Below are 12,963 nucleotides of genomic sequence, written 5' to 3'. Positions count from 1 at the left end.
ATTGCTATATTGCATGCATGTATGAGTATGTAACAATAAATCCCACCATTATGTACAATTATAGCGCACCAATAAAAAATATGGGAAAAAAGAATGACTGGAGTCAGACACACAAATGGTCTCTTCAAAACATTGTACTTTAAAATAATTTAACTAATTGCATTAATTAAAAATAATTTAATGTTTTCACTTCTCAGCTAGAAAAAAAGTTTACAATGTTCCATCCCCATGTCTTTTATTTATGATGTATTTTTCTGCTCTCCACACATTACTTATTATAATGTTTTTTTGTAAAGTCCATGCTCAATAAATTTTTCAATCAACCACTGAAAAAAATTAGTGATTCCACAGATAATAGAGTAAACTGCATAATGGATAAGCTTGTTTTATCTAAATATTTATGTTTGGTATATATGGAAACAACTCGAAACTGATTTTGTCTAAATGCAGATAAATACCAAATATTTGGTGCTTCCCAGAAATAAGTGGCAGTGTGTCCTCAAGCATTGATGTTTGCTGCCAAAAGGGAAATGAAAAAGACAAATGAAATACAAGTTTACACAAACAGAATGTACGTGGTGAAAATAGCCTTCTCCATTCAGTTCAGATCAGCTCAAGATTGTAAGGACCAGCATAAGACTCTTGAGAGGGTAGAACTTGCTGAATATGGTCTTCAGAGACTTTTGGAAAGGTGGACTACACTGCAGTGGTCTAGGACTCTTAATCTAGTTAACTAGAGAAAAGCAAATTGATGTAATAGTTTAAAACAAAACTCATCCATCCACATTATAATGTTAAAGAAGACTCCAAAGAAGAGCAAAGAAAAAATGAAGGAGGAGGAGGAGGGAGGAGGGAGAATGGGGAAAGGAAGGAAGGGGGAGGAGGAGGGGAAAGGAAGGAAGGGGGAGGAGGAGGGGAAAGGAAGAAGTGGTTATGTTACAAAGATAAGATCAAGTTCAGCATCATCTTAGAAGATCTGCTTCACTAAGTTTGGCTTTAAAGTTAGGTCTTCACCCTCCAGGGATAGCAATATTGAAACTACTTCAGTATTTGTTGTGAAACTGTTGTCAAGGATGCTGCTATCATGATGTGCAACTGTCCCCTATGAGGACTCACAGCAGAAGCTTCTTTGTCACCCCTCTGTAATTGCTGCACACTTCCTCCTTTCTGCTATTTACAACTATGTAAATGTTTCTCTTGCCCTGACTACAGGAAAGCCCACAGTGAGTTTCTTATTCACAAAATTCTAAGTTCTAATAGTTATCAAATTGCTTCAGCTTTTTTTTCCAAGAACTTTTCTTTTAATAATTAATTAATTTTCTGTATATTATTGCTCTATGCAGTATCAAATGCTTTTTGTAAACAGGTAGAATTTAAACAAATAAAATGTTTTTAAGTTGAGAATTAGAGAACCAAACTCTATAATCCACTGGAGAAGGAGGGAGTTGCCGGGGAGTGAGAGAGGGAGGGCAACCACACAATGCCTGGTTTTTCATTCATGAAACTTTCAGCTTTGTATCTCTCAAATTTCTCTGCTGAGATGCAGGGGAGGGGAGGTGAGAGATGGGGAGGTAAGGGTCCTCAGAATATTCTAATGTATAGCAAGAATTAAGAACCTCTGATCTGCTAGTGTGGTGCCGCATGCCTGTAATCCCAGCAACTTGGAAGGCTGAGGCAGGAGGATCTCAATTTTGAGACCAGCCTCAGTTACTTAGTGTGGTGAGCCGTTTCTGTGAACTGTGGCCGCCATTACAAGATGGCGCTGGTTTCCCCTGTAGTCTGTGACAAACAACTCCTTATCAGAATGAGTTGGCATGCTGTGACTTGGCACCCTATGAGAAAAGTCCACGTGGCAGCTTCGCATTGGGGCTTGAGGTGCTTTATTAAGGCTGGGAGGGGCATCCGGGAAGAAGAAGAAAAAGTATCAAGGACCTGAATAAACTGCTGAGAGAAGATTCCCGAGTTGCGTCTTCCTTGCGGGCAAGGGGTCGCGACAACTTAGAAAGACCCTGCTTCAAAAAAGGGGGGGGGTAGTGGCTGGAGATGTCAGGGATGTGGCTCACTTCACTGGTTAAGTGCTGTTGGGTTTAATCACTGGTACACCCCCCTCAAAAAAAGAACCTCTGATCTAATCTAATTGGAAAAGCTTCCCATGTGGTTGGGATATTTGTTCTCTTGCCTATTTTAACAGTCAGTTCTATTCAAGGGGTTTGGGGTAAACAGGATGATCTTTTAAACTATAAATACCCTGGGATGATATGAATTAAGAGGAGCACAGTCTGGTAGAACGTGTGTTAATTCTAAGATCAACTTTGTTTCTTCAGCTATAAAATAGGGACTAAAAATAGCTTCCCCATGGGAACACTGTGAGAATTAATGGCATATAATAAGCACTAAGCTGTAGCTACTAGTGTTATTGTTGCTGTTGGGCATTCCTCTGTCAATATGATTTTGTTCATTCAGGTGACTTTCTTCCTGATTCCAAGCAAAGATAATACGGCAAACTGACGGTCAAAGTTTTATCATGCAGGAATCAAAAAAAAAAAAAAAGGAAAGGAAAGGAAAGGAAAGAAAAAATTAAGAGAGGAAAGAAAAAGCTTTGGTGAGAGGAAGATCTTGAAAAGGAATTCCAGTCAGCCCTCCATATCCACAGGTATCAACAGATTTAATCAACTGCAGACCAAAACATTTTTTAATTCATCTTCACTAAACTTTTTCTTCTAATTATTCCCAAACCACTTTTACATTATAACAACAATTTACATAGTGCAATAATGTATCCAATTGTGTAAGTAATCTAGAGGTGATTGAAGTCATATGGGAGGATACAAATAGGTTATTTGCAAATACTACAGTGTTATATAAGAGATTTGAGTATCCATAGATTTTTTGGTATCTGTGGTAGTCCTGGAACCAAGTCTTCACAGATACTAAGGGATGACTATATGTGGAAAGCTATATAATGAGATAGGAACACTTGGGGATTGAAGTAAAGAGAGAGACTTGTAACCATATGGACTTGTAACCATAAACAGTTATTAAATTTCTCTGATCTTGGTTTGTCTCTATGAAATGTAAATAAAATGCCTGTCCAGATATTGTTTCACTAATTCTATAGATATCTGTTACATGTTCACTATGATATTTATAATATAATGCCATCTAGCATCTTTGAGGATTTGGAAGGTTGTGTGCACCTAGACAAAGAGTATTAGGACAGAGGGAAGAGGAGAGAAGAGTAAGTAGTGACAGGAACACACCCTTTTCATCTGCATTTCTCCTTCACAATACCATTCTGCTCCCCTAGAAAGCCTGTAAATAGAGGCAGGATGGATTTGAGGTGACAAGTCAGTACAATGGACAAGATCTCAGGTCCTAGAAACAGACTGCTTGGTTTCAAAATCCAGCTCCTCCACTTACAAGAATATGTGAGCCTGGGCAACTTATCCAAACTTTATTTTTCAGTTGCCTCATTGATAAGAAAAGGCAAAGCTGTACTGACTCCATGGAGCTATTGTGAAAATCAAATAAATTCATACATGTAAGGTGTCTGGCACAAAGTCAGTGCTCACACATAGCAGTTACTATTCTCTTATCATATGGTGTATCAGGGACAGAGTGAAATCATCTTCCTTCTGACCCTAATGCTTCCTTATGCTACTACTCTGCATTAAACAACAAACATATCACACAGGTCAAGCCTGGGAACTTGGCCTCAGTTCACAGTTCTGGCACTTACTCATCTTGTGACTTTGGAAAACTTTGCAGTCTCTCTGGCCCTCCCTCCATTCCCCACAAGTAAAAAAAGTGGAGATAATAATACTACTTGCATAATGAAGTTGTTACAAAGATTAACAGAGCTATTACATGCCAAACATTTGGTACCTTTCATGACACCTAAGGGATTGATAACTGATAGAAATAGTTTGTATCTATTCACTATAGCCCTGATCTTTATCCATAGAAGATAACTTGAATGTGAACTATCAGCCTAATCAGTTACAGTTTACACACCTCAGCTGAGGACTACCCCTTTATTAGTCCTTCATAAAACACCTAGAATTTTAAAGCCTTTAAGTACTGCAAACTATAAATCATATGCATAGTAAGTGTTCAATATTGGTCTTGAATAAATCCTTGAATATAAACAATCTCAAAATGTACATTTATACTACAAGTGTGAACATATTCCTCTTTAAATTTTTTTAGTTGTAGATGGACACAATACTTTTATTTTATTTATTTATGTTTTTTGTGGTGGTGAGGATAGAATCCAGTGCCTCACACATGCTAAGCAAGTGCTCTACCACGGAGGTACCACCCAACCCCACAAATGTGAAAATTTTCTAAATTAGGAAATAAACATATCTTCATATTCTGCTAGCAAAGTATTACTGCATATCATTAATTCTTAAGTCCTTGAAAGTGTGACTTTAACAATACTATTCAAAACTGTAAAAGAAAAGGGAGATGTGCCAATCTATTCTAATCTGGCTCAAGAAATAGTGGCAATCTTCAAATAATAGAAGTAAAGGAGAACATGCTACTATTATTAAGAAACAAATATTACTTTATGAAAAGGGGGATGATAAGAAGTTAATAACAAATAATAAAAGTAAAAGACTTTTATCATTCAGAATTTGCTGTTAGTTTATTTGATTGCAATAGAATCAAGGCCAGTGTCAACATTGCCAATCTAATTTGTTGTTTTGATTTATTTTCACTCTAAACTGACATATTTAGCTCATGAAGAGATAGATCTTACAAATTTTGCAGTTTCTTTTCATATAAACTATGGTAAATAATTTCTAAATATAGCTTCTATCAATTCTTTCCAGTCTATATGTGTCTCTTCTCTGACCAGGAGATAGTATTTATCTCTCCTCCTCTTAAAACTGGCTACCCCTATTATGGCTTGTCACAAGAATAAGACAGAAGGTATGTTCCTTACCATCTGACTCCAAACCCTAAGAACAAGATATTTTGCTTTCTTCATCTTGGAAGACTTGCTTTTGGAATACCCTTTCTTGGAACCCAGGCACCAAGATGTAAGAAGCCTAAGCCACGTGTCATTGAATAACCAAAAAAGGAACTAGTCACCTAGTACCAGAAGTGTCAGCTGTCTCATCACTACCTATTTTCCATTCTTTAAGTACAGCTCAGTCCTATCTCTTGGGAATCTATCTATGTTTCTATGTATGCTTTTCATATATGCTCCTGGGTCCACCCTCTGGGCTTTGATTGCACTTTGAGCCATCCTTTCTTTTTGTTAAGGCAGGGCCTCACTAAGTTGCTGAGAATCTTGCCAAGTTGTTAATGCTGACCATGAAATCCTCCTGTCCGGGTCTCCTGAGTTGCACACCATTACAGCCACTAAGTTCATCCTTCCTTTTTCATAAGAAATAGATCCCTTTTTAACTCCTTCTTGTCCATAGGAAGTTGAGGGACCAGAAGTCTCTGGTAAATAATTTCTAAATAAACTATGGTAAATAATTTCTAAATATAGTTTCTAAATATCAATTCAAAATGAGACCAGAAGTCTCATTTTCAAGTATATCTGTCTCTTTTAATCCAATTGACATAATTCCTTTAGAAATTTTATGATACTTACGTATGGGATTATGATCCATTCTATTAGACAAAACCTACAAGCACAAAATTCTTCAAAAGAGGCTCCTTTTTACTTTAGATTTTCAATCAGGTGAGCAACATAACCAAAAGACTCTTAGAAACCTTATTGTTTGCCTGAAAAATCTATAAAGTATACTTGTCAGATTCTTATAAGCCCTTTTGTGTAGATGAGAGGATCTATAAGGCCTCATCTTTGATCTTCCTGAAATCTTAATAGAGTATCTTTCAGCTGTACCATCAACCTGATTTTTCTGATTCCACATTTTACAAACCGAAATCTGGTTCTGATTATTGACCTCAGTAAGGCCATTTCCTAGATTTAGGGAACATTTGGATAAGAGAGACAGAATGCAAAAGAGCTTTATTCTTAAATGCATGAAGTTTTGGCTTTTTATACTTTCTCTAAATCCTGCTTGAAAACAGGAGTTCCTTCTTCCACCCATTTTGCTCCTCTCATGTCATCACAGGTAGCTGAAAGAAGCTACCTGACACCTTCAACGGTCCTCCTGGGGGGCTCCTGAGCCACATCCACTAGTTGATTGTACACATTTTTAACTTTCCATGTTCTCAGCAGACTTTCTACCACTACACACAAAGGCTATCTCTGCTTATGCCTCCAGTAACAATTTATGCACTGTTCTTCCAGTGTTCCCATCAATTTCTTCAAGATTCTTCAGCTACTGATGAAGTCACAATTTCTATGTTGGTTTCAGAATGCTACATAATAAATTACCAAAAACAATAGTGTAAATAGCTGTAAAGACAATTGACTGTTTCTCAGGATACCATACATAGAATTGGTAGTCCTGATGCTTCACATGCTGCCCATTGGGAAGTAGGAATGAGTAGCCAAAACTTCATGCAAATAATAGAAATGTGTATCTTGTCTGAACTTAATTGACTTTTCTATGATTTTCTACAAGTTTGCCTAAGGACTATTATTTTCCCTAAGCAATTGACCATCCTGCTCAAGTCAAACAATTATGACTCAATTAAAATGCAAGTACATATATAGAAAAGGAAGTTTGAGATGTTTATCACTGAAATATGTAAGTAGGATTAAGGAAAGTAGGAAATCTAAGTCACCATTAATTAAACAGTACAACTATAAAGAGAAAATCTTTATAGACAGCAATTAATAATTCAGGTTCTAGAGTCAGAAGAACTTAATCATTCATTCAACGAATAATTATTGAGCTTCCACTATGTCTCAGGACCTGTTCTAGGTGTTGGGCAATATGAATGCACAAAAAAAAATTAAGGTTCCCTATTTTCATAGTTAATAATATGGTCATAGAGATACAAATAAAATGATTAAGAGAAAAATTTCAAAAAGTAACAATCAAATAGAGTGTTATAAGAGATAATATGCAAGAGTGGTGGGGTTCCTTTAGACGTGGTGACCTGGAAAGGCTTCTTAGAAGAGGCGACATGGGAGGTGAGTTATGACAAGAATGAGCTACCCAGGAGAAGATCTGGGGCAGAGAAAGAGTGAAGAGCCTAATGCACAAACAAGCTTGGCTCATGCAGGCACTGGAAAAAAAGGATGGCTGGGCTAGACTGCAGGATGGAGTGTTGTAGCAGAGATGAGGCGGGGCAGTCAGGTAGAGCTCTGAGGCCATCAGAAGGCACTTATTTTTTATTCTAAGCCATTAGACCAATTTAAGCATAAGAGTGGCATGATCCGTTTCAAATTTTAAAAGATCTTCTAGCTAACATACTGTTTTTTAACTGTGTGTCCTTAGAAAAGATACATTATTTTTCTTGGCTTCAGTTTCCTCATTCATAAAATGGAGACAATAACATTATCTATTACATGGAATTGACAGGATTAACTGAGGCTATTCATACAAAGCACTTTACACACTGCCTGGCACACAAAAATTGTCTAACAAGTGTTTTAACCTAAATCACTATTACCACATTAAGATAATACTGAACAGAACTAAGCATAATTCACTGTCTGTATTTATGCCACATCATGACGAATTCTTTAAAAATCCATCCTGATTCCATATTCTCTAATATCGAAAAGCTGGATATCTCCATATTTAATCAACACTTGGCATTTTTCTCTTACCTGAGCCTATAATGTAACCCCAGACTATTTATGTATATGGTCATGTCCCTACTCACCACACTAGATCATTCATCTTTATGTTATCCTCAGATCCTGTATATAAGGTAGGCAGGCAAATAGGTAGGTAGGTGGAAGGTTGAACTAACAAACACATGGAGGATAAAAACCAGGGGGTAAGAGAAAAGGTGGGACTAATTCAAATTGAAATATTTAAAAGAATTTTTTAAACTAATGAGTATATAAATATGTAATGAAATATCTTGCCATGTTTATTATTTATTTGTACACTTATTTATTGAACACCATCCTGAAGCCATAACAGAAGACATGGCCCTACATAAGCACTTACTGTCCTCCAAACTTGCCTCACCTCTCCTGAAAAACTTTAGCAACATTCTGAGACACATGAAAGAGGTACTTCTCATATTTACTGAGGTACTGAAGAATTATGGGTAACTGACCCAAAATTATGAAACCACTGTACTTTTCTTAATCTTTGCTTTCTGAATTATGTACTTAGACCTATTTGTGAGTATGCTTCAAGACAGCAGAAAAGTTTACATGTAGGATTCCAATTTCTAGGTTTACAAACAAAGGTCCCCAAGAGTTGTGGAAACATTTCCTCAACCATAAAATATGTAAATTGTTTCTTCATACTTAAAATTGTTCAATGGAAGAAAATTGACCCCATACCTGAATATAGAGGACTATAGAAATTTGAAAAATTGCTGATTCAACTGATAAAATTAGTAAAAGAACAATTTATATGAAAACAAAATCCTTTATTGGAAATTGTTCTATGATATACAATATACATCATCTTATTTTGATCTTCACAACAATGCTCTAAGAAAATATGACAGATTTTATGTCTCTATTTTATAGACAGAAAAACAGACACACTAAGTAGATGATTTGTCTCAAGTCTCCAAAAGTGGCAAAGCTAGAGTGATTACCCAGGGTTTCTCAGTATATCTTCTGTCATCCCAAACTATTTCAATACACCACAAAAAGCATTTTTACTTGGAAAAAAAGGAGTCAGCTATATATAAAATAAATTGCAAGTCATATTATTAGAATTACTCATGGAATAGTATCAATCTCTTTAAGTAGGACAATATTCCCTTTTTTCATGAATAGTATAATTTATTTAAAAATTAGGAGAGGAATTTCTGGTTATTCTGCAACATTACAGATGATTTCAAAATATTATTCAATATTTACCCTCTTACAGTTTGTCTTGTCTCTCTCTCAAGAGAGAGAAGTGATATATGATGGTTATGCTCTTTCTTATTCCTCATTTCCTTATCCCTACACACTCAAATTTCTACTTATCAAAAATATACATATAGCTGAAATGAAACATATAACAATATTCCCTTTATATAAGCATAATTCTTCTGTGATCATTAAAATACTGCATACTCCCTAGCTCTAGATAATAATAATAAATTTTTTATCTCTTGAATACTTATGTTCTAGACTCTGTCCTACATTCTCCACACTATCAATTCAATTCTTGCAAAAAAACTCTATGAAGTAGGCATTATCATCATCATCATTGTCATTATCATTATATAGGTGGAAAAATGGAAGCAGAAAGAGGTTAAGCAACTTATTCTTGACTTTGACTAGAAAATTGGAGAACAAATTTAAACTGCAACATTAAAGTACATCAATAACATGGCCTCTTGAAAGAGAAACCTCTTCTCGAACCCATTTCAACCTTTCCTCTACTGGATTCAACCACCCATAAAGAAAGAATCTCCAACTAAAAGATTTCAACCCCTTCCATGCTTGTCTAAGGAATACCAATCTGGGCAACCAGTGACTACGCTTCATCTCCAAAGTGCTGGAGGACCCTTATGCAAAGTGCCTAGAGAAGCTGGCACAATGTATGTAGCTGTCAATTACTAAGTCTTCTATGTGTCTGGCATTATGCTAAGTGCTTTTCTATATATATGCATGACATAAATGTTAAAACTGTTCTTTTTTTCCCTTGATATGCTAGATCCAAACCTGTTTCTTTGGAAATTAAGTTGGGCAATGGAGAAAATTTCTTTTTACAAAGTCAAGAACTGTTATAACACTGGGCATAGAAAACTGCTGTACAGAGGTTGTAAGGAATGACTATTACCCTAATTCCTGATGAGAACCACATGCACACAAGAAAGTAAGAAAGCAAAATATTGATTGGAAGACTGAAGTGGTCTTACCACCTAGATTTCCTCTCAAGAAAAAGGAAAGTTAATGAACAAAGTTAAAAGCTTATACATAAATGTTTCCAAATCAATTCAGTGAATTATAAAGAAATTCTCTCCTTGAGCCCTTTCAAATGTTATACTTACTTGACCTTTTCATAGAAATAGATGGTCAAGAAGCAAATGACAATCAATTGTTTAAATTAAATTTTACAAGGTAAAAAAAAACTGTGTTCACATATACCATTTCAGAAATCCATATATCATGCAAAAGAAAGTGTATTAGTTTCCCTTGTTAAAACTACCGGATTGGAGAAATCTGATCTCAAAATAATGCTGATTCATTTGTTCATTAAGTAAGAATTCATTGGGCAAAATCTTATATACTTTGGGTTAGACAAAGTAAAAATAAAAATGAATAAAACCTCCTTCTAGCTATGGTGCTTACAGTCTACTAAGCAAAACTGATCTCCTTGAAAGCAGCCTTTCTTTAAATATGTCAATGACTTCTTCCAGCCTGCCATGATAAGATCAAGTCACAGAAATGCATGACATAAGCCTGAGAAAAGCCACATCTCTTAAAAGCACTAAGGAGATTTTGTGTGTGTGGTATGTGTTCCTTCATAAAGTTGAATATATTCAGTATCAGTGGACCTCAAAGGAGAGAAAATCTGGGATTTCTAATGAATCTACTGAATTATCCAAATAGATTCCATATCTTTCTCCTTTCCAATCATCTTTCAAATCCTTGTTGATTAATACATTACATCCAAACAAAAAAAAATATAGAGCTACTCACACTAATAGAGAGGGGGAAAGGTAGAAAATTATGAATCTACAACTAAGGCAAGGTTCTGGGCTTCCTTGTACATTCCACAGCCAACATAAAAGATATAGATTTTCAGATTATCTGCTATTTTCCATTGCTCATACCTCCTTTCCCTTCTATTAGCATAGAGAACTGAATTGTCTGCACATTTGCTTGATTCCACTGAGAGGCCTGAATTACTACTTGGAAATATCAATCATGCCTTTAAGATTCATCTCTACTAAAAAGCCTGCTGTGAAATGATAATGCACTAACCTGTCTCCAGTTAATGGCAAAATAATGGTTGCTTGAGAAGAAAACACAATGAAAGATAATCTCATTTCAGGGCTGCAAAATAAGAAAAGAGGCATTTAAAACATTTTAAAAGAAATATTGATATAATACAGATGTATAGCTAAGTCCCATTTAAAATTGGTCTCACTGATGGTCCAGACTTCTTTTAAATGGAACTTCCCAAGTAGCTACACTGAGTCTGCTTAACATTATTGCATAAGTCATTTTGTATTTAGTCAATGCAATCCCTCCAGGGCTCATAGGGGTTTGCATTTAGAAAGAGATTAACTGGAAAGATAAATTTGGGGATGATGTAAAATCTTTCATAGAAATCGCTTCTTCCCTTAGTGTTAGACTTCATCTCCTTGAAGGAGACCAGACCCTTCAGAGTGATTATCCTTAACATAAGTAGGGCTAGAAAGCAGCCAGTTTGACCTAATGACCACAATTATGATAAGGGTCCACATACAATTCATCCCAAAGTGAGAATATTTAAAGAGTGTCTTGTAAATTGTAATAAAATGAAAAACTAACACATCACTTTTTCATGAAGTATTTTGACATCTCAAATATTATATTTCCAATCAGCAGTAATTGTTCCAATCAGCTACATCTTTCAGGTCATAGGCAGCTATCTTAAAGAATGGTTCTTGTTTCTAGTATTCAGTGTATAAGAAACTGTTAATAAGATCTGAAACTATTATTAAGATCTGAAACTGAAGATATGAAACTAAGGTCTACAAACTGAAGATCAGAATTGTCTCAAAGGCTCATACATACTTTAAACATCACTCTCTTCAGTAGTCATCTGGTATTCACTTCCTACAATAAGCAAATAAGCTTCCACCAGAGAACTGTATGTTATAGAATTCCAATTTGCAAACCAGACTAAATGAATACGAGTCTCACTTTCTTCAACTGTTGCATTGAAATAATTCATTGCTTTTGATCAAAACTATGTGACGCTCTCTGCATACCATAGGATTAAATCAGAAAATTTATAAACAACTGCCTGTTTTGTTTTGACATGTAAGGACATAGGAGGGTCTTGTTTCTTTTTCTTCCCTAGGCAATTTTACCTCAGACCTTGTCCAGAAATGAGAGTGCTATATTTGGCTTCTTAAGCAGGGGACTGATGATTGAACATGGACAGGCATACATTTTTATAGGGATAACTTTACTGCTGCCAATAACTGAAAGCAAGGATTGCCTAGGCCTCTACAGATTGTTTGAAGTTACTTGCAACATGACTTTCAAAATGTTTTGATCATCCAAGCCTGTTTTACAGAAAACATTTGGGCTAACAAGACTGAAAGAAGCAATATTTAATGATACAGTTCCTATTCATGTCCTTTCCATTATCTTGATAAACTTGCATTTGCTCATTGCATTTCTTTTCCTTAAAAAAGAGAGAGAGAGGAGAGGGGGGAAAAAAAAGCCTACTATTTCAGGGTTATTTTTAAATAAGAGATGCCACTAATTCCTGGTTACCTCTAAATAAGAGAGTAAGCTGGATTTCATAGCAGTAATGCTTTTTATAGGAAAAGAAACCAGTCTTTCCTAGTGAAGCTTATTGCATATATAGAACAGTTAAATTTTAAACCAGCCACACACCCACACATTGTGTAAACACAAGTCATTTCTTTAAACACACACACAAGTGCTTTTTCTGGTAGTGGGTTATTAACACATGTTCACTTGAAGTTTTCCAACACTTTTTTTTTCTCTTAAATGAGGACCTCTACAATAGTAAGAATTGTGTGAAATGGAAAATATATTATGGATACTATTAGCATAAAATTAATTTTTTAATGTGATAAATTATGAGAAAGCATAACTGAAATTCAAAACAGATGAAAATTCAAAAAGGAAAAGACATTTGGAATAGTATTTGAAGATGCTTCCCCAGAGTCTGAGCCAAGTTTTGGGGATCCAGATAAAATAAGCCC

The 12,963-nt window shown here is 35.4% G+C and overlaps 1 protein-coding gene across 1 annotated transcript in view; it reads right to left on the bottom strand.

Annotated features, from left to right (window-relative positions):
* Positions 1–12,963, bottom strand: part of Antxr2 (ANTXR cell adhesion molecule 2) — a 132,495-nt gene that overhangs the window by 117,693 nt on the left and 1,839 nt on the right. Inside the window, exon 3 of the mRNA XM_077803166.1 lies at positions 10,997–11,068. Within this exon, the coding sequence (XP_077659292.1) occupies positions 10,997–11,068 (72 nt within the window). The remainder of the gene's footprint in view (positions 1–10,996; positions 11,069–12,963) is intronic.

The sequence above is a fragment of the Urocitellus parryii genome, chromosome 10 (assembly GCF_045843805.1).
Source record: "Urocitellus parryii isolate mUroPar1 chromosome 10, mUroPar1.hap1, whole genome shotgun sequence".
In the NCBI taxonomy this organism is placed as follows: Eukaryota; Metazoa; Chordata; class Mammalia; order Rodentia; family Sciuridae; genus Urocitellus; species Urocitellus parryii.
This window is presented reverse-complemented; position numbering and strand designations above follow the sequence as displayed.